This window comes from Aegilops tauschii, chromosome 2 (genome assembly GCF_002575655.3).
Source record: "Aegilops tauschii subsp. strangulata cultivar AL8/78 chromosome 2, Aet v6.0, whole genome shotgun sequence".
In the NCBI taxonomy this organism is placed as follows: Eukaryota; Viridiplantae; Streptophyta; class Magnoliopsida; order Poales; family Poaceae; genus Aegilops; species Aegilops tauschii.
Window position 1 is genome coordinate 12,417,009 of NC_053036.3, and position 26,323 is coordinate 12,443,331.

General features: G+C 47.1%; 2 protein-coding genes across 6 annotated transcripts; one reads left to right on the top strand and one right to left on the bottom strand.

The window, feature by feature from the left end:
- Positions 1-12,537: 12,537 nt before the first annotated feature.
- LOC109773750 (disease resistance protein RGA4) lies at positions 12,538-17,348 on the top strand. Of its 5 annotated transcripts, none has more exons than XR_002235408.4 (4): positions 12,538-13,504; positions 14,525-16,707; positions 16,833-16,937; positions 17,038-17,348. XR_002235408.4 is itself a non-coding variant. In XM_020332463.4 (4 exons), exons 1-4 carry the CDS (start codon positions 12,684-12,686, stop codon positions 17,129-17,131), a joined length of 3,195 nt encoding a protein of 1,064 aa, XP_020188052.1. In that variant the 5' UTR covers positions 12,539-12,683; the 3' UTR covers positions 17,132-17,348. The 5 variants fall into 5 exon arrangements, 3 of the variants coding, with proteins under 3 accessions (XP_020188052.1, XP_020188051.1, XP_020188053.1); XR_002235409.4 differs by having other exon boundaries at positions 17,069-17,348; XM_020332463.4 differs by having other exon boundaries at positions 12,539-13,504; positions 16,841-16,937.
- Positions 17,349-19,928: 2,580 nt separating this feature from the next.
- Positions 19,929-23,132, bottom strand: LOC109773759 (uncharacterized). Its single transcript, XM_040398821.1, has 4 exons — positions 22,102-23,132; positions 20,726-21,950; positions 20,542-20,619; positions 19,929-20,429 (listed from the first exon to the last, which is right to left on the bottom strand). The coding sequence occupies exons 1-4, from the start codon at positions 23,130-23,132 to the stop codon at positions 19,929-19,931; spliced, it is 2,835 nt and encodes a 944-aa protein (XP_040254755.1).
- Positions 23,133-26,323: the final 3,191 nt, after the last annotated feature.

The following is a 26,323-nucleotide window of genomic DNA, read 5'->3' on the forward strand; positions in this document are numbered from 1 at the left end:
GTAAAACAAGACCAGCAAAGCCACCCGAATGTGCCGACAAATCCCGATAGGAGCTGCACATATCTCGTTCTCAGGGCACACCGGATGAGACATCCTACGAGTAAAACCAGACCTCGAGTTTCCAGGAGGGGGCCCCGCAGTCTGCTCAGTTCGGACCAACACTCGAAGGAGCACTGGCCCGGGGGGGGGTTAAAATAAGATGACCCTTCTTGCGACAAAACCACTATGCGGTTATGCCTCTAAGTCGTGCCTCGACACGTGGGAGATATAGCCGCATCGTGGGCGTTACATCACATCATTAGAGAATGATGTGATTGACTTGACCCATTCCGTTAGCTTAGCAATTGATCGTTTAGTATGTTGCTATTGCTTTCTTCATGACTTATACATGTTCCTATGACTATGAGATTATGCAACTCCCGTTTACCGGAGGAACACTTTGTGTGCTACCAAACGTCACAACGTAACTGGGTGATTATAAAGGTGCTCTACAGGTGTCTCCGAAGGTACTTGTTGGGTTGGCATATTTCGAGATTAGGATTTGTCACTCCGATTGTCGGAGAGGTATCTCTGGGCCCACTCGGTAATGCACATCACTATAAGCCTTGCAAGCATTGTAACTAATGAGTTAGTTACGGGATGATGTATTACAGAACGAGTAAAGAGACTTGCCGGTAACGAGATTGAACTAGGTATTGAGATACCGACGATCGAATCTCGGGCAAGTAACATACCGATGACAAAGGGAACAACATATGTTGTTATGCGGTTTGACCGATAAAGATCATCGTAGAGTATGTAGGAGCCAATATGAGCATCCAGGTTCCGCTATTGGTTATTGACCGGAGACGTGTCTCGGTCATGTCTACATAGTTCTCGAACCCGTAGGGTCCGCACGCTTAAAGTTCGATGACGATTTGTATTATGAATTATGTGATTTGATGCACCGAAGGTAGTTCGGAGTCCCGGATGAGATCAGGGACTTGACGAGGAGTCTCGAAATGGTCGAGATGTAAAGATCGATATATTGGACGACTATATTCGGACATCGGAAAGGTTCCGAGTGATTCGGGTATTTTCGGAGTACCGGGGAGTTACGGGAATTCGTATTGGGCCTTAATGGGCCATACGGGAAAGGAGAGAAAGGCCTCAAAAGGTGGCCGCACCCCTCCCCATGGTCTGGTCCGAATTGGACTAGGGAAGCGGGGCGCCCCCTTCATTCCTTCTCCTTTTCCCTTCGCTTTTTCATATTCCATGTGGGAGGAGGAATCCTACTAGGACTAGGGAGTCCTAGTAGGACTCCACACTTCTGGCGCGCCCTAGGGGCTGGCTGGCCTCCCCTCCTCCATCCTTTATATACGGGGGCAGGGGGCACCTCTAGACAGACAAGTTGATCTGTTGATCCCTCCCAGCCGTGTGCGGTGCCCCTTCCACCATATTCCACCTCGGTCATATCGTAGCGGTGCTTAGGCGAAGCCCTGCGTCGGTAGCAACATCATCACCGTCACCATGCCGTCGTGCTGACGGAACTCTCCCGTGAAGCTCTGCTGGATCGGAGTTCGCGGGACGTCATCGAGCTGAACGTGTGCTGAACTCGGAGGTGCCGTACGTTCGGTACTTGGATCGGTCGGATCGTGAAGACGTACGACTACATCAACCGCGTTGTGCTAACGCTTCCGCTTTCAGTCTACGAGGGTACGTGGACACACTCTCCCCTCTCGTTGCTATGCATCACCATGATCATGTGTGTGCGTAGGAAATTTTTTAAAATTACTACGTTACCCAACAGTGGTATCAGAGCCAGTTTTTATGCGTAGATGTTATATGCACGAGTAGAACACAAGTGAGTTGTGGGCGATACAAGTCATACTGCTTACCAGCATGTCATACAGTGGTATCAGAGCCAGTTGGATGAAGCGGCCTGGACCGACATTACGCGTACGCTTACGCGAGACTGGTTCTACCGACGTGCTTTGCACACAGGTGGCTGGCGGGTGTCAGTTTCTCCAACTTTAGTTGAACCGAGTGTGGCTACGCCCGGTCCTTGAGAAGGTTAAAACAGCACAAACTTGACGAACTATCGTTGTGGTTTTGATGCGTAGGTAAGAACGGTTCTTGCTCAGCCCGTAGCAGCCATGTAAAACTTGCAACAACAAAGTAGAGGGCGTCTAACTTGTTCTTGCAGGGCATGTTGTGATGTGATATGGTCAAGACATGATGCTATATTTTATTGTATGAGATGATCATGTTTTGTAACCGAGTTATCGGCAACTGGCAGGAGCCATATGGTTGTCGCTTTATTGTATGCAATGCAATCGCCCTATAATTGCTTTACTTTATCACTAAGCGATAGCGATAGTCATAGAAGCAATAGTTGGCGAGATGACAACAATGCTACGATGGAGATCAAGGTGTCGCGCCGGTGACGATGGTAATCATGACGGTGCTTCGGAGATGGAGATCACAAGCACAAGATGATGATGGCCATATCATATCACTTATTGTTAGAGTAGTCATTATGGTATATGACTTCTAGTCCAAGTCAGTTTTGTACCCCTATCCCAAGTCGGTTTGTACCCTCTTATATACTCTTGTATGCCGCACCAAATCAATAATAAGCAACAGTTTTATTCAGCTTTCATGGTATCAGATACCGGTCCCAGGGTTTAGGGTATGGCTCCGCCAACGCCACCGCCGCCGCCGCCGCCCGGCTACTTCGAGCGCCGGGCCGCACTCATCGCCAAGGCTGCCAACGCCGCGGCCGCTTCTCTCTCGGCCCTCACCATAGCTCCACAAAACTACCCTGCACCCATCCTTGCCGCACCAATATCTCTTGCTGACACAATCTCCGACGTCAGCCCCTACATCCCCATAGTTCTTGATCTCGCCGCCCACAACTACTACCATTGGAGACATCTCTTCGATCTCCACCTCGACCGCTGCAACCTGCGCTCGCATGTCGCCGCCAACTGTCTTCCCCGCCCGACGATCCGCAATGGTTGAAAGACGATCTCGCGATCGTCCAGTGGTTCTACACCCGCATCACCACCGAGATCTTCAAAATGCTTGATCACGACGGTGCCACCGCTGCCAACATCTGGCACTTCCTCCGTCAGCTCTTCCAAAGCAACACCGACGCTCGGAAAAACGCTCTCCACACCGAGCTTCGTAATATGGTGCAAGGAGACGCCCCGGTGAACCTGTTCTGCAAGCGCGTTAAGACCATTGGCGATGAGCTCCGCGAACTCGGCGATACAGTTAGCGACTCACAGCTAATCAATATCGTCATCGTCGGCCTCAGCGAAGACTTTGACAAGCAAGCCTCGTTCATACCGATGATACGGCCCCCACCTACCTTCGCTGAAGTACGTTCCTTGCTACAACTCACGGCGGACACACAAGCTCGCAAGGACTCTCGCCCCAAGGTCTTTCATGCTGCGGCTCGTCCTCCTCTGTCGTCTACACCAGCGCCGCCTTCCAGGCCGGCTCCTGCCGCCGGGCCGTCCGCATCGTCATCTGTTGAACCGCCCCCAGGCTGGCGTCCTAGTCCGAACTACCGCGGTAAAAACCCTATCTACAGGCCGCCGCCGACTCGTTCGGTTCCGCCTACGACATCACCAGCACCGAGTCCTGCACCACCCACCAGTGCTCCATCCGCGGTTGCATGGCGGCCTCCTCATGATCCTTGGACGGGGCTTGTTCAAGCATGGCCCATGCCCTGGTCCGCTCCGTCCACCCTCGGTGCTCCGCCGGCATACTCAGGTGCCTGGCAACCCGGCCTTCGGCCGCCTACTGGTGCTCCCGGGGTTCTCAACCCCCGACAGCCGGCCAATGCCTATCACGCCGCCCCGACGTATGCTCCTTATGGTCATTACAGCACCGACGGCGGCGCCTACTACACACCTCAGCCGGCCCTGCTCCCGACGCCACCCCCACCACAGCCGGCCAATGCCTACTACACTCCCCAGCCGGCCCTACTGCCTTCACCATCGTATCCGCCGGCACTGCTTCCGACGCCACCCTCACCTGCGACGCCGAGCTAGGATCAAGCTGCCTTTCTCCAGGCCATGAATAACTTTGCTGCACAAGGAAACTCAGGTACGGGTTGGATCTTTGATTCAGGGGCCTCTAGTCATATGTCTGCATCTAGTAATTGGTTATCTTCTTGCACTAAATCTCCTTTCCCTTCCATTATCCTTGGAGATGGATCATCTATTCCTATATATTGTGTTGGTCAGGCTCAACTTCCCTCTTCCACCAAACCTCTTTTACTTCGCGATGTTCTAGTTGCACCCGCCCTCATTAAAAATCTTATCTCTGTTCGCCAAATTACTTGCGACAATCTAGTTTCGGCTGAATTTGACCCTTTTGGTCTATCTGTGAAGGATTACCTGACCAAGGCCGAGATCGCTCGCTTCAATAGCTCCGGTGATCTTTATTCTCTTAATGGAGTTCCTGCCGCCACCCCTCCAACATCCATGCTGGCCTCCGTCGATCTCTGGCATCGTCGCTTGGGCCATCCCAACCCCGCCGTCTTAGCTTCTATGCTTAGTGAATTTACCATACCATGTAATAGGGACTCTCATAATTCTGTGTTTTGCGAGTCTTGTCAATTAGGCAAACATGTGCGTCTTCCCTTTAGTTCCTCTAGTTCTTGTAGCACTTATCCCTTTGAATTAATACATTGTGATTTATGGACCTCTCCCATTGCAAGTGTTTCGGGTTTTAAATACTACCTTGTTATCCTAGATGATTTCACCCACTTTGTCTGGACTTTTCCTCTACGCAACAAATCCGAGGTCCATTCTCTTTTCCTTAATTTTCAACGCTATGTGTCTGTTCACTTCTTCCTCCCAATTCGCTTTATCCAATGTGACAATGGTCGCGAGTTTGATAACATTAAAAATCGTACTTTCTTCTTACAACATGGCATCCTGCTTAGGTTCTCATGTCCCTACACCTCCCCTCAAAATGGTAAAGCAGAACGCTCTCTTCGCACCCTCAATGATATAGTTCGCACTCTCCTCATTCAATCATCTATGCCTCCCAAGTTTTGGGCTGAAGCCCTACACATGGCCACCTTCCTTCTAAATATTCGACCTTCTAAAACTAAACCCAACACTACTCCCTATTATTCCCTCTTTCTTTCCCACCCCGACTACTCCGCGGTTCGTGTTTTCGGCTGTCTCTGTTTTCCCAATGCCTACGCCACTTCTGCAAATAAATTGTCACCACGCTCTATCCCATGTGCTTTTCTCGGCTTCTCTGACGAGCACAAAGGCTATCGCTGTCTCGACCTTCACACCGGACACGTTCATGTCTCTCGTCATGTCACGTTTGCTGAGCACATTTTTCCTTTCTCACAACGCACTACTACACCATCCAACACCCCTAGCTCCGCAGACACCCCCTCTCCCCGTCCTTTCCAACTATATACTCCCCTACCTACCGAACACAACTTATCACCACCACCATTAACACCCACCATAGCCAATCCCAACCATACACTCACCCCACCCGAGACGTCCCCAACACCCCCGACCCCTGCTCCCTCCCCAACACTCCCGGCCCCTCCTCCCACTCCACCACCCAACCCTGCTCCCACTCCACCACCCAGCCCTACTCCTTCGTCCGACTCTTCCGCTGCGCCGGACTCACCAATACCCACCTTACCCCCTCGTGCTATTCCTACAGCAGCCCCGATTAATGATCATCGCATGCGTACTAGGGCCAAATCAGGATTTCATCAACCCCAAGACCGCCTAAACCTTCATACCTCCGTATCTTTCACTTCTCTTCCAAAGAATTACAAAACTGCTCTACTTGATCCCAATTGGGCCGCTGCCATGCAAGAAGAATATAATGCTTTACTTCAAAACAACACCTGGCAACTTGTTCCTCGTCCTCCCAATACAAATATTGTTTCTGGCAAATGGATTTTTCGCCAAAAGTTCCACTCCGATGGGAGCCTCTCACGATATAAAGCCAGGTGGGTTTGTCGTGGCTTTTCTCAGCAACAAGGAATTGATTACAAAGAAACCTTCTCTCCTGTTGTTAAACCTAGCACCATTCGCACCGTTCTTAGTGTTGTTGTCTCCTCTTCATGGCCCATTCACCAACTTGATGTGAAAAATGCTTTCCTCCATGGTTCCCTTCAAGAAACTGTCTACTGCCAGCAACCTCTGGGTTTTGAAAATCCATCCTTTCCAACTCATGTATGTCTTCTTCAGAAATCTCTCTACGGTCTTAAACAGGCCCCACGAGCTTGGTTTCAACGCTTCTCCTCCTTCATTCGAACAATAGGCTTCACTCCATCTCTCTCCGACACCTCTCTTTTTGTGTATCATCAAACTTCTGACACTGCCTATTTACTTCTCTATGTAGATGATATCATTCTTACCGCCTCCTCTCAAAAGTTCTTAGATCATATTGTCTCTCTTCTTAGATCTGAATTTTCTATGACTGACCTAGGACTCCTTCATCATTTCTTAGGCATTGCTGTTGTTCGAGATTCCTCCAGCCTTTTTCTTTCCCAACGCCAGTATATTCTTGATCTTCTTAATCGTGCTGGTATGCTTGACTGTCAATCATCTCGCACTCCTGTCGATACTAGTTTTAAACTTTCGGCTACCGGTGAACCCTTTTCCGATCCTACTCTCTATCGTAGCCTAACAGGTGCTCTCCAATATCTCACCATTACTCGTCCTGAAATCTCTTTTGCTGTTCAACAAGCATGTCTCTATATGCATGATCCCCGGGTTCCTCACTATAATCATGTTAAACGCATTCTTCGGTATTTAAAAGGAACTCTCAATCATGGTCTCCACCTCAATAATTCTTCTCCAAACTCACTTACCGCATACTCTGATGCAGACTGGGCTGGTTGTCCTGACACTCGAAGGTCCACTTCCAGTTTTTGTGTTTTTCTTGGTAACAATTTGATTTCTTGGTCTTCGAAAAGACAGGTTACAGTCTCACGTTCGTCGGCCGAGGCCGAGTATCACGCTGTGGCACATGCCGTTGCAGATACAATCTGGATTCGGCAGTTACTCTCCGATCTACATAGGCCTATTGAGTAGGCCACTATTGTCTACTGTGACAACATATCAGCAGTCTACATGACCAGCAATCCAGTTCAACACCGACGCACAAAGCATATTGAGATTGATATTCATTTTGTTCGTGAAAAGGTTGCTCTTGGTCAGGTTCGGGTGCTTCATGTTCCCTCTACGGCTCAGTTTGCTGATATTTTCACCAAGGCACTGCCTACTAAGCCGTTTCAAGATATCTGTTTCAGTCTCAACATCGTCGAGCCTGCCGTTGATACTGCGGGGGGATGTTAGAGTAGTCATTATGGTATACGACTTCTAGTCCAAGTCAGTTTTGTACCCCTACCCCAAGTCGGTTTGTACCCTCTTATATACTCTTGTATGCCGCACCAAATCAATAATAAGCAACAGTTTTATTCAGCTTTAACTTATATTGATTGCATGTGATGTTTATCTTTTATGCATCTTATTTTGCTTAGATCGACGGTAGCATTATAAGATGATCTCTCACTAAATTTCAAGGTATAAGTGTTCTCCCTGAGTATGCACCGTTGCGAAAGTTCTTCGTGCTGAGACACCACGTGATGATCGGGTGTGATAGGCTCTACGTTCAAATACAACGGTTGCAAGTCAGTTTTGCACACGCGGAATACTCAGGTTAAACTTGACGAGCCTAGCATATGCAGATATGGCCTCGGAACACTGAGACCGAAAGGTCGAGCATGAAGCATATAGTAGATATGATCAACATAGTGATGTTCACCATTGAAAACTACTCCATCTCACGTGATGATCGGACATGGTTTAGTTGATTTGGATCACGTGATCACTTAGATGATTAGAGAGATGTCTATCTAAGTGGGAGTTCTTAAGTAATATGATTAATTGAACTTTAATTTATCATGAACTTAGTCCTGATAGTATTAGCATATCTATGTTGTAGATCAATAGCTCGCGTTTAGCTCCCCTGTTTTATTTTGATATGTTCCTAGAGAAAAACTATGTTGAAAGATGTTAGTAGCAATGATGCGGATTAGATCCGTGATCTGAGGATTATCCTCATTGCTGCACAGAAGAATTACATCCTTGATGCACCGCTAGGTGACAGACCTATTGTAGAAGCAGATGCAGACGTTATGAACGTTTGACAAAGCTCGGTAGACTACTTGATAGTTTAGTGCACCATGCTTTACGGCTTAGAACCGGGACTTCAAAAATGTTTTGAATGCTACGGAGCGTATAAGATGTTCCAAGAGTTGAAATTGGTATTTCATACTCATTCCCGTGTCAAAAGGTATGAGACCTTTCACAAGTACTTTGCCTACAAGATGGAGGAGAATAACTCAGCTAGTGAGCATGTGCTCAGAATGTCTGAGTACTACAATCACTTGAATCAAGTGGGAGTTAATCTTCCAGATAAGATAGTGATTGACAGAGTTCTCTAGTCACTATCACCAAGTTACTAGAACTTCGTGATGAACTATAATATGCAAGGGATAACAGAAATGATTCCCAAGCTCTTCGTGATGCTGAAATCGACGAAGGTAGAAATCAAGAAGCGATAAAGTGAAAAAACCGGAAATATTACCACGTCCGGATACTTACGATTTGGCCAGGGGCTTGACCCTGGGCCCCCACTCCCCGCTGCTGTTGGTGGCTGCGGCGGAGTAGTCCGGAAGGGAGATTTTCCCCTTCTTGGGCGCCTTGGCCTCCCCATGTGTGGAGGCCTTCCTCTTCTTCTTCTCCCCAGTGGGAGGGGAACGGGTCTCCTCCTCCTTCTCCTCCTCCTCCTCCTCGTCTTCGGCGGAGGAGTGTGTCTCGGCGTCTTCAGACGTCATGTCCGAAAGCGCCCTTACGGCGGAGACCACCTCTGGTCCCCTTGGCCGCCTTCTTGGTTTTCTTCTCTGGCACTTCATAAGGTGCCGGAAAAAGCATCTTCGTCAGAAGAGGCGTTTCTGGATCTTCAGGTATCGGAGCCGGACATTCAATCTCCTCCACCATCGCTACCCAGGCTTGAAAGATTGGCATAGGGCCTTAGGTTCCTCCCGCAGATATGCCGGCGAAGGATATGCCTTGCAAAACATAAAGGAACTTACCGGATTAGCCCGGCGTTTCACGCTAAGCCCGCGATCTTCCGACGTGGGCGGTGGTACCTCCCCGGTCTTAAAAAGCACCTTCCAGATGCCTTCGTGTGTCGTATCGAAGAGCTCCAGCAGCGTCTGGTGCTTGGCCGGGTCGAACTCCCATAGGTTACAAGTCCGGATCTGGCACGGAAGAATCCGGCGGAAGAGCATGACCTGGACCACGTTGACAAGCTTGATTTTCTTGTCAATCATGTTCTGGACGCATGTCTGGAGCCCGGTCACTTCCTCCGCTGAGCCCCAGGCTAAACCCTTCTCTCCCCAGGAGCTGAGCCGCATGGGGACTCCGGATCGGAATTCGGGGGTCGCCGCCCAGTTGGCGCCGCGCGGCTCGGTGATGTAGAACCACCCCGATTGCCACCCCTTTACGGTCTCCTCAAATGAGCCTTCGGGCCAGGTGACATTGGGCATTTTGCCCACCATAGCGCCTCCGCACTCCGCTTGTTCGCCGCTCACCACCTTGGGCTTCACATTGAAGGTCTTCAGCCATAAGCCGAAGTGAGGTGGGATGCGGAGAAAGGCCTCACACACAACAATCAATGCCAAAATGTTGAGGATGGAGTTGGGCGCCAAGTCGTGGAAGTCCAGCCCGTAGTAGAACATCAGTCCGCGGACGAACAGGTGGAGGGGGAACCCCAGCCCGCGGACGAAGTGGGAGAGAAATACCACCCTTTCTTGGGGCTCTGGGGTGGGGATGATCTGCCCCTTCGCCAGAAGACGATGAGCGATGTCTTTTGACAAATACCCGGCCTCCCGGAGCTTCTTGATGTCCTCCTTCTTGATGGAGGAGGCCATCCACTTGCCTCCAGCTCCAGATCCGGACATGAGTGGAGTGCTTTTTTGCGCGGAAGAGATGGGAGCTTGGGCGCTGGAGCTCGAGGATGAATGAGCAGAGGAAGAAGAGGGCGTGGGTGAAAGAGGGGAATCCTTATCCCTTTATAAAGGCAGTAAAAATCGTGCGCCTCCCCGTTCGCCCTAAAACTCGCTTATTTCCCAAGCGCCGTGCTGATGGCACGGTTGGGTTACCCATGCCTGTATTGATGAGAATCCCGTGATAAGGGGACACGATCTCTACTTCGACAAGACGTGCCAATGAAACCGCGCCTCGAAATACGAAGGGGCAGGATAAAACCGACCACCACACGGTCGGGACAAAGCGGCACGGTTCGAATAAAGATCGGGCCGTGGCGTGATGTCACGCTATGATATTTCAGCAGATTAGACTCGTGGGATGTTATACTCTCTACAGTGGTATGTGGGGTTTGTTTTGCAGAGCCGGACACGATTCTTATGTTCAAGATCTACTTTGAAGTATTCGGAGAAGGAACCCGCCTTGCAATGCCGAAGACAATTTGCGCGCCGGACTCGTCGTCATTGAAGCCTGGTTCAGGGGCTACTGAGGGAGTCCTGGATTAAGGGGTCCTCGGACAGCAGGACTATATGCGAATGCCGGACTGTGGGACTATGAAGATACAAGATAGAAGACTTCGTCCCGTATCCGGATGGGACTCTCCTTTGCGTGGAAGGCAAGCTTGGCGATTCGGATATGAAGATTCCTTTCTCTGTAACCGACTCTGTGTAACCCTAGCCCCCTCCGGTGTCTATATAAACCGGAGGGTTTAGTCCGTAGGACAACAACAATCATAACCATAGGCTAGCTTCTAGGGTTTAGCCTCTACGATCTCGTGGTAGATCTACTCTTATAATACTCATATCATCAAGATCAATCAAGCAGGAAGTAGGGTATTACCTCCATCGAGAGGGCCCGAACCTGGGTAAACATCGTGTCCCCCGCCTATTGTTATCATTAGCCTTAGACGCACAGTTCGGGACCCCCTACCCGAGATCCGCCGGTTTTGACACCGACAACTATCTTGTTTTATGCTATTTTACCTAAGATAATATAGTAGGCCCTAAGAGAATGTAGTAGGTCCTATGAGGTACAATATGTTTATGAGAGTTGATGATGAGGAGTAGTTGTGATTATGTATAGTGACCAACTTGTATGTGATGTCTCATTGATGAAAACGATGATCATGAGGAGGTGTTATATGACAATGATGTATTATGATGATAAGTTGTCAATGATATGATGATGATGATATTTATTATATCATTGGGTGAAAAACCGCGGATTAGTTTCAAGTGGATGTCCATCCACTTGAAACTAGTCCACGGTTCTTTCTCCCAGTGATGTAATAACTCATTATGATGTAAAAACATTCTCTAAATTGTTGTGGTATGAAAACTTGTATAAAGGTGTATGAATACAACATGAAATAAAAAAGAAATACGGAATAATAGTAGTAGCGCGTGCTAGGAGAAGCGCTACTACTAATTACCAGTAGCGCTCATAGTAGAAAGCGCTGCTACTAAGTCGATATAGCAGTAGCGTGGTCCAACCCACGCTACTACTAACCTTTAGCTGTAGCGCCTTACTAGTAGCGTTGTTCCCCGCGCTACTGATAGGCTTTAAACACGCGCTACTGCTAGGGTTTTCCCTAGTAGTGAGATGGTATCTATACTTCAAGGTGAACACTAACAATATGAAGTTCATGCCGTAATATGTTGTTATTGTTTTATTGTGGCCATAACAGCATCTTGTAATGCCATTCTAGGATTGCATTTGAACAATAGATAGTACTCATGTCACTGCTAGAGTGCCGAGGTCACAAGCTGCAGCATATAGAGGGAGGAAGCACTACGTAAGTCAGAATGTGCTAGTTGTTCTTGACTTTGATCTAAAGTTCACATACGCGCTGGCTGGCTGGGAGGGATCAACACATGATGCTAGCATTCTCAGTAACAGCATGAGTCGTCATGATGGCATCAACATCCTTGATGGCAAGTTCCACCTAGGAGATGCTGGCTATGCATGTCGGCCAGGTGTTCTTCCACCCTTCAGGAAAATCAGGTACCATCTGAACGAGTTCTCTAGTAGGAACTATCCTAGGACTCCCAAAGAACTGTTCAATTTCAGACACTCCAGCCTTAGAGTTACTGTTGAGAGGACCTTTGAAGCTCTGAAGAACAGGTTTAAAATCCTGGGTCAGAAGCCATTCCACCCTTACCCTAGCCAGTTCAAGCTTATTCTTGCATGTTGCATCATTCACAACCGGATCCTGCAATGGGGAATTGATGAACTTATGTCGAAGGGGAAGATGCGACTCCTTACGAGGTGATCAGCGCTGGCCATGGTGTGGAGGCGTTCGGCAGTGTGGGACAATAGAGGTGCCGTTTTTTTATTGAAACTGTAAACATCTTTTTTCTTACGGGTTTGATCGGGGTATGCTAGAGATGCTCTAATTCCGATTTTAAGACCTGAGTAGGCGCGGTCAATTTTGAGAGAGGGTTGGTGGGTGGAAGTGGTTTGGCTCTACTTGGTGTGCCTGTGTGGCCACTGCATCAACCTGGTGAGCACACCACAATCAGAGCCATATAGTCACCACACCACAAGTTTGGAGGAGCGAGCGGATCACCGGCGAGCTTAGGCATGGAGGTGGCGGTGGCGGTAGTGAGCGCTGTGACGAAAAGCGTGGTGTCGAAGCTCACAGTCATGGAGAAGAGATACAAGGAGTTGAAGGACCTGGAGGGCGACATCGGTTTCTTGCATCGGGAGCTCGCCATGATCTGCGGATCCATGGAGGTTCAGATCTCGCACAAGGGGCAGCCCAGCGCGGTAGAGATCTTGTCCATGGACGAGTTCCGCGCTCTGGCACATAACATCGAGGACTGCCTGGACCGGTTCCTTCCCTGCGCCGCGTGCGAGGGGGAGCTCCAGATCCGCGATCCAAGAAAGTTCTGCCATGAGATCGCGAGACTCAAGCGGGAGCTGGATGCGGCGCATGAGCGAAAGGTCAGATACAATGCAGACTTTTGCTCCGCCGCAGCCGAATCGAACTTGGATGACAACCCCGTTGACCAAGAGAATCCGGGCGCCTACGGGGCTTCTCCTGCGGTGGGCATCGAGGAAGCAAAGCAGGAGCTTTGCAAGTCCTTAGTTGACGGCGGCGGCGGCGGCGGCAGTGGCCAAGCTAGCCGCAGGAAGCTGAAGGTGGTCTCCGTCGTCGGATTTGGGGGCTCCGGCAAAACGGCACTGGCATGGGAGGTGTACAACTGCCCTCAAGTGGCCGAGCAATTCAGTCGCCGTGCCTGGGTGACTCTGGCGTCCAAGCACAAACACGATGTCGCTGCCAAGGAGGCGCTCTTGAAGGCCATACTTGAGGGGCTTCTCGGAGATGAAGCACGGGAGTCCGTGCCACTGAAACTCCGACAGCTCCAGCAGCATGTCAGTCTTCTTCTCCGGACAAAGAGGTGAGCGCCGATCCGAATGTTCCCAGCGATGGTATTTGTATCCATCAATTATACTCCCTCTGTCCCAAATTACTTGTCTTAGATTTTTCTAGATACGGATGTATTCGTCAATTATGCATTTGTAGTTTTCATACTGTGCCAGTAATTTGAGTATCATCACTATTGCTGATATTTTCCCACCGGTTTTGCGAAATCTTATAAATTTAAGAATCTTTTGGCCATGGTATCATAAGTTGAATGCATCAACTATCCGCCTCAAATCAAAAACCAATGCATCAGCTAGTTAAAAGTAGCTTCATGAACTAATCAGTACACCTAAAAATGTGTGGTACATTTGCTCAACTCTAAGATTCAGTTTGTATCTTGCTCCTGATTAAGCATGTACAGTACCTTTTGTCTTGCAAGTGTACAAGTATCAGTTTTTCACTGGCAGTATCACTCTATCTAATATCAAACCCATCAATCGTCTTGATTGACGTTGTCCTTGGGCTATTTCTGGCGGCATTGGTCGCAATGAGTTTCCCTGGAAATTAATTTCGAAATAATCTGCAAAGGAATTTACTAAAAATAGAGAACTCTTAACATTCGTAGAGTTTTCAATTGGTTGTACTACAATTAATAAATTGTACTCCCTCTTTAAATAAATATATTTAGCGATCTAAACGCTCTTATATTTCTTTACAGAGGGAGTAAAAGCTAAAAAAAATTATGATAAGTAAGAATTTTCCTGCAAATATGAGACATTCTTAGCCAATCAAGTTTTTGGTTCATTTTTTACAGTAGAGTACTTGCATAACAAAGATACTTATCCTCTCAAGAACTCAGTAGGTGTAGTCACCCAGAGGCAGCCATGCTTGAACCACTCTGTTGTTCTCCTGTTACCCTCATGTTGAGTGGTTGGCTTGGTAATTTGGACCAAAACAGGGGACTTTTTAAACCAAAACAGGGGACTTACTTGACAACAAAACCAATTCCAAATGACAGGCATATTAACTTTGCATTTGTCAATTTGGCTAACAGGTGTTTAATTGTACTTGATAACATCAAGATGGAGATCTGGGACACAATAAAACCTATCTTCCCAAATGAAACAGAGAGCAGAATACTTGTGACAACAACTGTGAACTCGGTAGCTAATGCCTGCAGCTTGCCTGACGGTTATGTTCACAGTATGAGATCTCTTACCCCGGAACAGTCCAAGGATTATCTAGACAAGAAGGTTTTCGTCAATGGATGCTCACCTGACTTGGATAAGGGTTCAACTGCAATCGTGAACGGATGTGATGGTCACCCACTTGCTCTTGTTAGTGTTGCCAAAGCTTTACAGGGTCACAAGTTGACAGGGGATCTCTGTGAAAAAATGATCCACAACCTATGTTTTCGTATGGACGAGAATGAGAATGGTCACTTCACAAAACTAGCGCAAGTTCTTATGAATAATTACAGCAGTCTACCTGGCAATTCTCTCAAGACCTGCTTACTATACTCAAGTGCATTCCCAAATGATCGCCCAGTCAGCAGGAAAACTCTTACAAGCCGATGGTTAGCAGAAGGATACATTGATGGTGACCAAGAGATCGCCAATAAGAAATTGGATGAGCTAATCGACAGGAATATCATTCGGCCTGTCGATCCAAGCAACAATGGGAAAGCCAAGACATGTGAACCTCACGGTATCATGCACCAGTTCATGCTGCACAAGTCCATGGCTTCGAATTTCATTGATACATCTTTTGGTGCTAAGAACCGAAGTAACTTCCGTCACCTCATTATTGATAACCGTACAAATGGTACAACAGGCAACATGGGACATGGTACCGGTCCAGCTGGACGTGGCCGCGACCGCCAGCACAACATATTTTCTTCTTTGAAAGAAAAGGTTGATAACTTATTTTCAGGATCGGCCAGCAAGCAGTTGCGCCCCCGATCTCTAACCGTCTTTGGGAGTGTTGAAGAAGCTGTTCCAGACTTGACGAGTTTTGAGCTGCTGAGGGTGTTGGATCTAAAAGAATGTAGTGTTCTGAGTGAAGAACATCTGGGGCAGATATACAAGCTGTTGCATCTCAAATATCTCACACTGGGATGCTCTGTTAGCAATGTTTCAGTTGAAATGGAAAGGCTTCATTGTTTAGAGACACTTGACTTGAGGAAGACAAAGATAGAGACACTGCCTATGGAAGTCATTACTCTGCCCCACCTTGCACACCTTTATGGAAAGATTAAGCTAAAAAAGATTAGTGGCAAGAAGCTTACGGGATTCCTGCAAGGAAAAACTAATTTGCAGACTCTGGCAGGAGTTGTTGTAGACAGCAACTCTGGATTCCCGGAAGTGATGGTTCATATGAAGAAACTGACAAAGGTCAAGATATGGTGTGAGATCCCTAGCACAGATAGCAATTACGCCGTACTTTCAAAGGCCATTCACAAGTTTGCTCAGGCTGGTATGGCTACTGCAGTAGGCGCCCGTTCCCTATCACTTCATCTGAATGATTTTTCCAAAGGTTTGCTTCATCACCATCAAGGCGACAACACAATAGCAGCATCAAGAAAACATGGTTATCTTAGCTCACTGAAACTGCGAGGCAGCCTGAATCAGTCCCCCCAGTTTGTTATGTACCTGCGTGGTCTGAAGGAGTTGTGCCTTACATATACTAATCTGAAGGGGGCTGAACTTCTAGCAGGTCTGGGCAACCTAAAGCTCTTGGTTTGTCTCAAGCTGGTTGAAGTCGATCTCGCCGATTTAGATATAAAAATTGGGGATTTCCCAAGCCTGCAACGGCTATGCCTTGTGGTGGAAAAACCTAGGTTCCCTATAATTGAGCATGGAGCTTTGCCGCGTCTTGTTTCACTCCAGTTGCTCTGTAAAGATCTAGTGGGTCTTTGTGATGACATAAAAGTGGAATGGTTTGAAGCTCTTGAGGAAGTCGCTCTGGATTCTATGCTCAATCAACAAACCATACAGCTCTGGGAAAATGAAGTGAGGAAGCACCCCAAGAGGCCAAGGGTTATCTTGCTAAAAAAGGTGGTTGATCCAACAAAAACTATGTCGGGGAAATATGTTGCCTCCCGCAAAGTCTACAACAATTGTTACACCGACACTCCGCAAACGAGGTTGCAGAGGTCTTGTCAAGTCACAGCTCCCCGCGTGCAATCTCCAGCACCTCGCTTTCTGTTTGATCAAGTTGAAGTTTGCAGTGGACCAGGTTTGCACATTTCTCATATTGTTGCCGGTCGTTGGTTTAGTTCTCAATAACGTTATTCATGTTCTGCATGACTGAAGAATATCATATTTCTATTTTCTGAATTCCATCTTTGTTATCTTGTCAAGGGCCTCAGATGTCGAAGATACAGAATTTACCGCATTAGATGTGAAACTGGACTCTCTCCATAGCATTCATCAGACGTTGAGCAGCCCAACATATGAGTACAATTGGTAAGGTTCGACATAAGGAGGTGCGGCGCAGGCGCCCTGGACACCCCTCTTCTCAGGCTGTCCAGTCGATTCAGTTTCTGAATAAATCTCCACCATGCAGCTTGACAGATGCTTCTGTCGGGGTTGTGCAGGCCAACTGGCGAAGGACTCTGTTTGCCCCATTTCTACTCATGTACTATTATGAAGTCACCTAAGGCCGTGCTTGGATTATCGTGTTTCCTTCGGATACACCTGTAAAAAAAAACACGCCCCTGCACGTCTGTATCGTTTCCGGCCGGAAATCACTCTAATCCGGTAAGATACACTTGTAAAATTGATACGACTGTATTAGATTACACTCCATCAAAGCGCAGCCTAAAGAATTTGTATTCTGAAACCGAGTCTGTTGAAGGATAAATGTTTTTTTTATCAGTTTTATTGATCTTTCTGGTAAATTTACTTGGATATATTCGTTTTATGCGAAATTTGATGTCAGGAGTGCTTTTATTTAATTCCAAAAATGCATTGCAAAACTTGTAGGCAAAAGAACTACTGGATGTGTACAATCAGAGTAGGGGAAGTACGGATACTTGCGTAAATTCAAGATTGTGGTCTTACACACAAATCATCCAAAGTCCATGTCCATCAACCATTTGTAATTCTTTCAATAAATGCAACCAAAGTCCATGTTATGGCTTCTACTGTCATGGAAAAAGAAATAGAATGTTGCATTAGAGAAATCAACTGCATCGTAACGGTGTAGCTCATGTCTTAGCTAAATCATGCATGAATACTACTAACCTTTGTGTTTTACATTCTGCTCCGGATTGTATCGAGGAGACTCAATGTAACTTTGTTGCTTATAATTAATAAAATGCTGATGCCCCCCCCCCCCCCCCCCCACCCCCACCAAAAAAAAGAGAAATCACCCCCTCATCCTCATCGACACCAAGCTGTGGTATATCCTCAACCGCCCCTCATCCAGTTTTCTTCTGTAGTTCTTTTTATTGGGTTTTCACTGTTTCACATTGGTTTTCTTCGTCTTTTGTATAGTTTTTTTTGGTTTTTTCTGCTTCTTTCTTCGGCTTTTTAACACATTTTTAATATTTTCCAAAAAATTATATCATTCATATACATTATGAACATATTTTCATACATGTTAAACATTTTTCAAATACATGGTAATCATTTTTCTGAAATATACTTTTTGATGTCTACTTTTTTCATACACATTGAACATTTTTTGAACACATCCAATTTTTTTATATATGTTTACATTTTTCAAGTATGTGATTAACATTTTTCAAATATATATCTTAATGTCTGCTTTTTTGCATACATGTTGTACATTTCTTGTATACATTAGAAACATTATTTTATAGATTGTTGTTTTAAATATACGTGATTAATATTTTTTTCAAATACTTGTTTTTGATGTCTACTCTTTTTTCGTACAAATTGTACATTTCCACATACATAAGGAATATTTTTCAGTACATGTGTACTATTTTTCAATACATGATTAACATATTTTCAAATGTATATTTTAATGCCTATTTTTTCATACATGTTGTACATTTGTATACCAGAAAGTTACCTTTATACATGTTTAAGATATTTTAATGTACTATCATCATTTTATAAACACATGAAAAGATTACTACGGTAGCATAGTGGGCCAGCGCAAACAGGAACAGTGTAGGGGACTGCTACGTATCCGTCAAAGAAAAAAAAACAATCAAGCGAGGCATAGACGCGCCCTTGGAGTTGCCCTTAGCCGCTCAGTTTTTTTCCACTTCATGAGACTGGGCCTGTATTTTGCGTCAGCCTTCTCCTTGCGGCCGACCAAACATCTTTTGGGCTGCTGCTCCGAATGCTACAACAAGATGTTTTATGGGAATAAGGTATTTCCAAGGTTTTGGTTACCGGTCGAAATTTCAAGATTTCCCATGGTTACCGCGTATTTCCGTGGCCCTGGGTAAATCACCATACCGAGCGAAAAATACCATTTTTTTGAAATTTTTGAATTTAAGGACTCGATTTACAGTAAAGTACGTAGGATCTAATGAATGCCATGAGAGTTGGTTGTAGCGTGTTGGTAGCAACCTAGTTCCTGTTTTGAGAGGTCTTTGGTTGGAATATTCGTTCATTCACTTATATGAATTCAAAATTCAACTATAAAATTCACTTGAAATATTCTTGGTATTTCTCGGTAACCGTGGTAACCACATTTACCAGTCCCCCTCGGTAAAATTGCCTCATTCAGTAACCAAAACCTTGGGTATTTCCCTGTCTTTTTTTTTGAGACAAAAAAAAGGTATTTCCCTGTCTCGTTGACGTCTGATTCGGCGCTGGTGAAGGGCATGTAAGAGTCTGTGTCATCGAATCTATCAACTCTCTTCAGATCTTGGTAGGTGGTGTGTGGTTCCTTTGCAAGATGGTTAATGCTCTTCTTCCTTCCCACTCTTTTTTTTTGAAATGACGCAGGAGAGCTGCGCATTTCATTTAGAAGAACGGCGAGAGAAATGCCAACTGTACATAGCAAGGAGAAGAAAGCTCCCCAAAAAAAGTAGAAAAAGAAAAAAAGGAAAAACACGAAGAACCAAGACAACTACTCTCGCATCATCAAGTGCCGGCCTCCCGCCAGCGCCCAGGAGATCCTCTCTTCGTCAACTCTGAAAAGGACCGATGCAGGTGAGCACTCCACGTTCCGGAAGATGCGATCATTGCGCTCCCGCCAAATTTCCCAGATCAGCAGCAGTACCAAGGAGCGCGCCCTCTTTGCCGTCGCCGGGACGGCGAACAACTCGCTAAGCCAAACCTCCATGGTGCCATTCCCACGCCAGGACGAAGGTGAAAGAGCCGGGAGCTGGAATTTGTTAGCCGCCAGGTCCCAGAGGCTGACCGTCCAAGGACATTGCGACATGAGGTGCTCAGCTGTCTCGAGGTTCCGCCGACATAGTGGGCAAAAATAAGAGTTCGGCCATTGCCTAGCCAGCAGCCTATCGGCAGTCATGATCCTTTTTGCGCAAGAAGCCAGGCAAAAAACTTGTGCTTCGCCGGCGCCCAAGTTCTCCAAATCATGGACATCGCTCCGTAAGCCACAGAGCCCGTGAACTGCAGCATGTACGCCGAGTGCGCGGAGTAGCATCCATTTGTCGAAAAACGCCATTCGAAGGAGTCGATCTCGGTCGCAACGAGAGGTGCCGCGGCAGCTACCTTTGTCCAGAGCGCGACAAAGGATGGAAGGGTGTCAGCCGTGATACGCCCTTGCAGGTCCCGTATCCAATGGCCGTCAGTGAGGGTAGAAGCCACCGTCCGGTGCTTGCAGGCAGTAATATTGAAGATGTCGGGGGCGATGAGGCATGGGGCTTGCCCCTCCAACCATGCATCAAGCCAGAAGCACGCCTTTCGCCCATTTCCAAGCTGCAGCGAGTTGCCATGGCAAACAGCAAGTGGTCGGTCATGGAGCATGGCGTTGGGAGTCCCACCCATGGTCGAGTAGAGGCAGTCCTCTCAAACCAAAGCCATCGCAGCCGTAGCGCAATGCCAAACTGCCGCAGGTCCACGATACCAAGACCCCCAAGATTCTTCGGGCTGCAGATCCGGCGCCATGCCACCTTACAGTGACCGCCATGACAACTCTCATCGCCACGCCATAGCCATGCTCGACGCAACTTATCGATTTCCTTACGAGCCCAGACTGGCAGTTCAAACATAACAAGCCAGTAAACTGTCATGGATGAGAGAACGACGTTGATAAGCACGAGTCGGCCTGCTATCGCTAGGAGGCGAGCCTTCGAGCAAGCCAGGCGCGCCCGAATTTTGTCCAGCAACGGCTGATAATCAATCTTGCGCAGCTTCCTGAGGGAGAGTGGTAATCCCAGGAACCGGGTTGGCATGGCAGCGACACGGGCGCCGAAAGGGGCGACTATGTCCTGCATATCTAGCCCATCGCACCTGATGGGGATCACAGAGCTCTTCGCAAAGTTTACCCGCAGTCCCGTCACATCACCGAAAGCGGAGAGAATGGATTTGAGTACCACCAGTTCATCCTTTACAGGGTTGATGAAGAGGGCCACATCGTCAGCATATAAGGAGACGCGCACCGGTGGAATTCTACCTCGCAGCTGCGAGAGCAGGTTGCTTTCAACCGCCTTTTCGATGAGACGTTGTAAAGGCTCCATGGCCAGGATGAATAGGGAAGGGGAGATGGGGTCACCCTGACGAACTCCCTTGGCATGGTGAATTGGGTCTCCAGCGCATCCGTTGATGATCACTCGCGAGGATGCCGAGGAAAGGATCATAGCGATCCATTCACACCACCACTCACCAAAACCCCGTGCCCTCAACATGTTTAGCAGGTAGGGCCAGGCCAGCATATCAAAAGCTTTGGCAATATCCAGCTTCAGAAAAAGCATAGGGCGTTTAGTCCGACGGAAGTGGCGAGCCAATCCTTGAACGAACAGAAAGTTGTCTTGGATGCTACATCCTTTGGTAAACGCGCTCTGTCCTGGCAAGACAAGTTCCGGGAGACGCTTAGCGAGACGCATCGCCAGAACCTTGAGAAATAGCTTGGCAACGCTGTGCAGCAGACTGATCGGTCGATAATCTGACAGTGCATTTGCTCCATCCACTTTAGGAATTAAGACAACGTGAGCCCCATTCATTCTATCCAGGCCACGAGGGTTTAGCTGATATAGTTGTTGAAACACGAGCAGGAGATCAGAGATGATGATGTCAACAGTTGCCTTGAAAAAGGATTCATAAAAACCGTCCGGTCTAGGAGCACGGTCACCCGGCAGGTCCTTTATTGCATTTATTATAATCTCGTCCGCTGAGAACGGGGCTTCAAGTTCAGTAAGGTTCAGCCGCGGCAAATCCAGGCCCGCCCATTCAAAATCCGCCACCGCTGCCGCCGGTGTGCCAATGATGCTTGTGAAATACTCTTTGGCCACCTGCTCCTTGTGAGCCTGATCCGTGGCGATGGCCGTAGGTGTACTGAGCTGGGCTATGAAGTTTTTACGGCATCGGCTGTTGCATTTCAGGTGGAAAAAACTTAGAATTTGTGTCCCCAAAACACAACCACTTTACTCTAGCACGCTGTCGCGCCTTAATGCGCTCCACCACACACAGTCCGAGGATCCGGGATTTGAGGTCACGCCGGAGTTGCATCTCATCCTACTCCAAGAGTCTGGACTCTTGCGCGGCGTCGAGAAGGAGAAGTGTATCCTGTGCCATAAGAAACTGCAGTCTAATGTCTCCAATGCAATTTTTCTGCCAAAGCTTGAGGGCGCGCGCCTCTCGTTTGAGCTTGTAGTCCAGCCGCCCAAGGGCGTTGAGCGGGGGGCATGGCTGATTCCAAGCAGAGGTAATCACCTCTCTGAACCCTTCAATATGGGTCCAGAAAGCCTCAAAACGGAAACGCGGCGATCTTCGTGGCGTTCTTTCACAGGTCAGAAGCAACGGACAGTGGTCGGACATAGCCGTGGCTAATGGTTGCAATCTTGCATTGGAAAATCTCAGGTCCCAAGCCGTGTCACAGAATGCTCTGTCAAGGCGGACCAGCGTGGGGTCGGCCTGTTCATTGGACCAGGTGAAACGACGCCTAGATAATTTGATCTCTTTGAGCTCGCTATTGTTTAGTGCATCACGGAAGCGTCTCATCATCCGGATATTCAGATTGGAGTTGTTCTTGTCTCGCGCCTCATAAATGAGGTTAAAATCTCCAACAATTACCCATGGCCCAGGAGTGACAGCACAGATTCGTGCAAGATCAGCTAAAAAGAGCAGCCTGGCATCTTCCTCACAGGGCCCATAGACCGTGGTGATCGACCATGGGGCATCACCCGTGCGAGGATTTAGTGTAATTGTTATGGCGAAGGGGGAAAGATCAGTGTTTGAGACATGAAACAGATCGGTGTCCCAGGCGAGCAGGATACCTCCCCTTGTCCCTGTTGCTGGAAGGATGGCGTGACCAGCAAGCCGAGGCCCAACAGTTTCAGAAACTTCAAGGGAGGGAAACACCTCCCGCTTGGTCTCCCACAGGCACACAAGAGAGCAACGGGTCTGATCAATGAGTGATCGCACAGTTGCTATCCGCGCACGGTCGTTGAGGCCCCGCACATTCCAGTTGAAAATGGTGCAGCTACTCATCAGGACACGTGTCATCAACACAGAAAGCAGGCCAGCTCGAACAGGGAGCGACGTGCGCATGGAATTGCAAATGGTACGGCCGGTGACAAACACGGGCGCCCGACAAGGTCGCTAAAAGTACACAAGGACATAGAACAACGACGGTGTGGCAGCTACACCACACGGCACACTCGGAGCTAGATAGGCAAGCTAACATGAGAAACAGACGGACCCATCAGCAAACTAGCTAGAAACGCGGCACTCAGGCGGCGCTACCATCCTCTCCAACAGCAGCGCGGAGATCTTTGTCCGGCAGGTTGATGCGGGCCGGGGAAAGAACTCCAGCTGCCTTGGCCAGCTCGGTCGTGAGCCGCCCCAGCGGCGTCTTGAACCTGTCCACGTAGCGCTCCCTGACACGCGGCGTGAACTGAGAAGGCTTGTTGATGAACTCCAGCTGCTGTGCCAGCCTAGCTTGCGCCTTCTCCTGCTGGGTCATGCCCTTCGGGAAGCCCACCTTGGCCACCCTTGTGCTTGAGCGGCGCGCCACCTCAGCAGGCAGCGGCGTGGGGATGAAGAGGGTGTCTGCTTCCGGAGCAGGCGGGTCGGCGTTGAACTTGAAAGACGGTGCCCCCATGATGGATGGGGGGAGCATGCCGAAGACTTGGCTGAGGAAAGTGGTGTTGGCGTCCACCTCCAGAGCCTGCAGCTTGGAAGCCAGACGATCGGCGTCGATTTCTGGCTCCGGCTGGAAGGAGGCTCGACGCTCCGGTGTGCCAGAACGCAAAGGGAGGAGCGGCAGCTCTGGCTGAGCAGACCCCGCGCCCATGTTGAATTAACATGTTTAATTCTTAGTGCAATTAATTATGAACATTGTCTAAGTGTTATATGCAAAATAGTTGTAGAATAATGGCTCGCGTTTCCACCTTCCCTATTAAAATTGAATAGCTGCTAAAATGTGGTTAAAACTTTACGATTGGTAACGTAATATGAGGATTGTCCTCAAAAGTGCCGAGAAGGACTTTGTCCTATCGCATGCTTTCCGTATCCTCCCGCTAATGCTATGGATCATGTGACTCTCGTCTTTCGATCCAAAAGCTAGAATTCTGTTACGGTCAAGTGAAATATGTTTGCTTCCATGAAACTCGAACTTCGAAAGTTTGGGATAGTTATGTGATATTCATGGAACCGGAAATTAATTTTCAGATACAAACAAAGGCTGAAAGATATGAAATATCCAAAGCAATGTTTGATTGCAAATTATTAGTAAAGTGTTCACTATGCATTAGACTGATAAGAGACGGATCCAGAAGAACGCCTCTCATATAATGAAAGGTGAATAAAACAACAACTTAAAGAGAAAGGAAGTGTCCAAAGGGTGTTAGTATGACTTACACGCCTAGGAAGTCCGGGGCTAACGCCACTCTTAAGTTGGGTGCTTCTTTTGCGAGTAGGAGAAATACTAAAAGTTAAACTGTTAGAAGTATAAAGGCAAAAAGAAAGATGACTGGAATATCCAGCTCATGTATGAATGTCATACAAGTTTTTGATGTATAGTAGGCTGGTCAAAGATATAGTTCTTGGGAATTATGGTTAAACATGTTAATCACTAATTCTTGGGTATTGTGAGTTAATCACAAAGATACCCACTCGATTGCATTCTGTTACGAATCAATGTAAGAGCTACCATGGCCTAAAAGGCTAGCCAGAAATGAGGTTAAGGTATACACAGGGAACATAGTAAATGTTACTATACCTTCCATCGGTGTATTGCCGTCTGTATTTATTTTCATAATTCATTTACAGTTTTACAAACTCTATCCCATGCATAAGGTATCTTGCAAGAAGGTTGTTCATAAGAGAACTTTTTATGTTCGATGTTATGAATAACACAAGGGCCATGCTTCCATTATGAATGAGATGTATGTTATGAATATTGATAATAATACAATACCTCTGGGCTTACTTTCATAATTCATTTTAGAGTTGCATACACTCTAGCCCATTGCACAATGTTTGTTGCAAAAGAGTTGTTCATAAAAACAACAATTGTTGTTAAGTATTATGAATAACATGAAGGGCCATGCTTCCATCCAAGATGGATGTATGTTATGAATATTGATGGTAATATAATACATCCATAACACTGACGCTAAATGTCGCAAGACTATGAGAATACCACACATGTGTGGCACTGTATTTGGTCACATTGGAGAAACCCGCATGGAAAAATTCCATTGTGATGGATTTTGAAGTCGTTTGATTTTGAATCATCTGACACTTGCAACTTTTCTCCGAAAAGTGAAGTGACTGAAATACCGTTCACAGGCCATAAGGAACGAGCAACAAACTTATTGGTGATCATACATTTTGATGTGTGTAGTTCAATAAATGTTGTTGCAAGTAGTGGATTTATATATCTTCAGAAATGACTCAAGTAGATATATGGATATTTGCTTGATGAGACGTAAGTCTGGATCTTTTGAAATCATTCGAAAGGTTTTCAAGAATGAAGTAGAAGTTATTGTAACAAGAAAATTATGTTTCTGCAATTTGATTGCACAAAGGAATATTTGAGTTACATGTTTAGCGAATGTCTGATGAGTTGTGAAAGGGGTTTCATAACTCACACCTCCCGGAACATCACTGCAAGTGAAAAGTCCATGGAGATGTAATCTAACCATTTATGACATGGTAAGGTCAAAGATGACATAAATAAATTTTCCATTATCCTTTTTAAAGTGATGCTTTAGAGACTGCGGCTTTTACACTGAAAAGAGCTACATCGGGTCTGTTGAAATGAAGCCATGGTATGGTACGCCCAACCATGTTATATCTTTTCTTAACACTTGGAATATGGGGCTTGTGTAAAAGGTTACAAACCTGTTCCAAATCAGACAAGTGCTACTTTGTAGGTTATACCAAAAATGTTGGGTATTCCTCCCTCACTATACCGAGGCAAATAGTTTTGCCGCGAAACGGTGTGCTTTTAAAGAGAATGGTTCTTTAAAAAAGGTGAGTGGGAGAATAGTGCAACTCGACGAGATAAACAGTATCTTCATCATCAGATCAAAGGAAAGAGACCTTGGAAGTAATTCCAGAGTTTCCTACTGCGACTGATACGGAAGTCTCTACAATAAAATGTATGAACTTCGGTCGAACTTGTAGCTGAACCACGTAGGCAAGGCTCGTGCAAACCTCTCAGGTGTGCAAACGAGATATTGTTGTTAGACAACATTATACCTACGATACACAAGGAAGCGTTGATGGGCCCT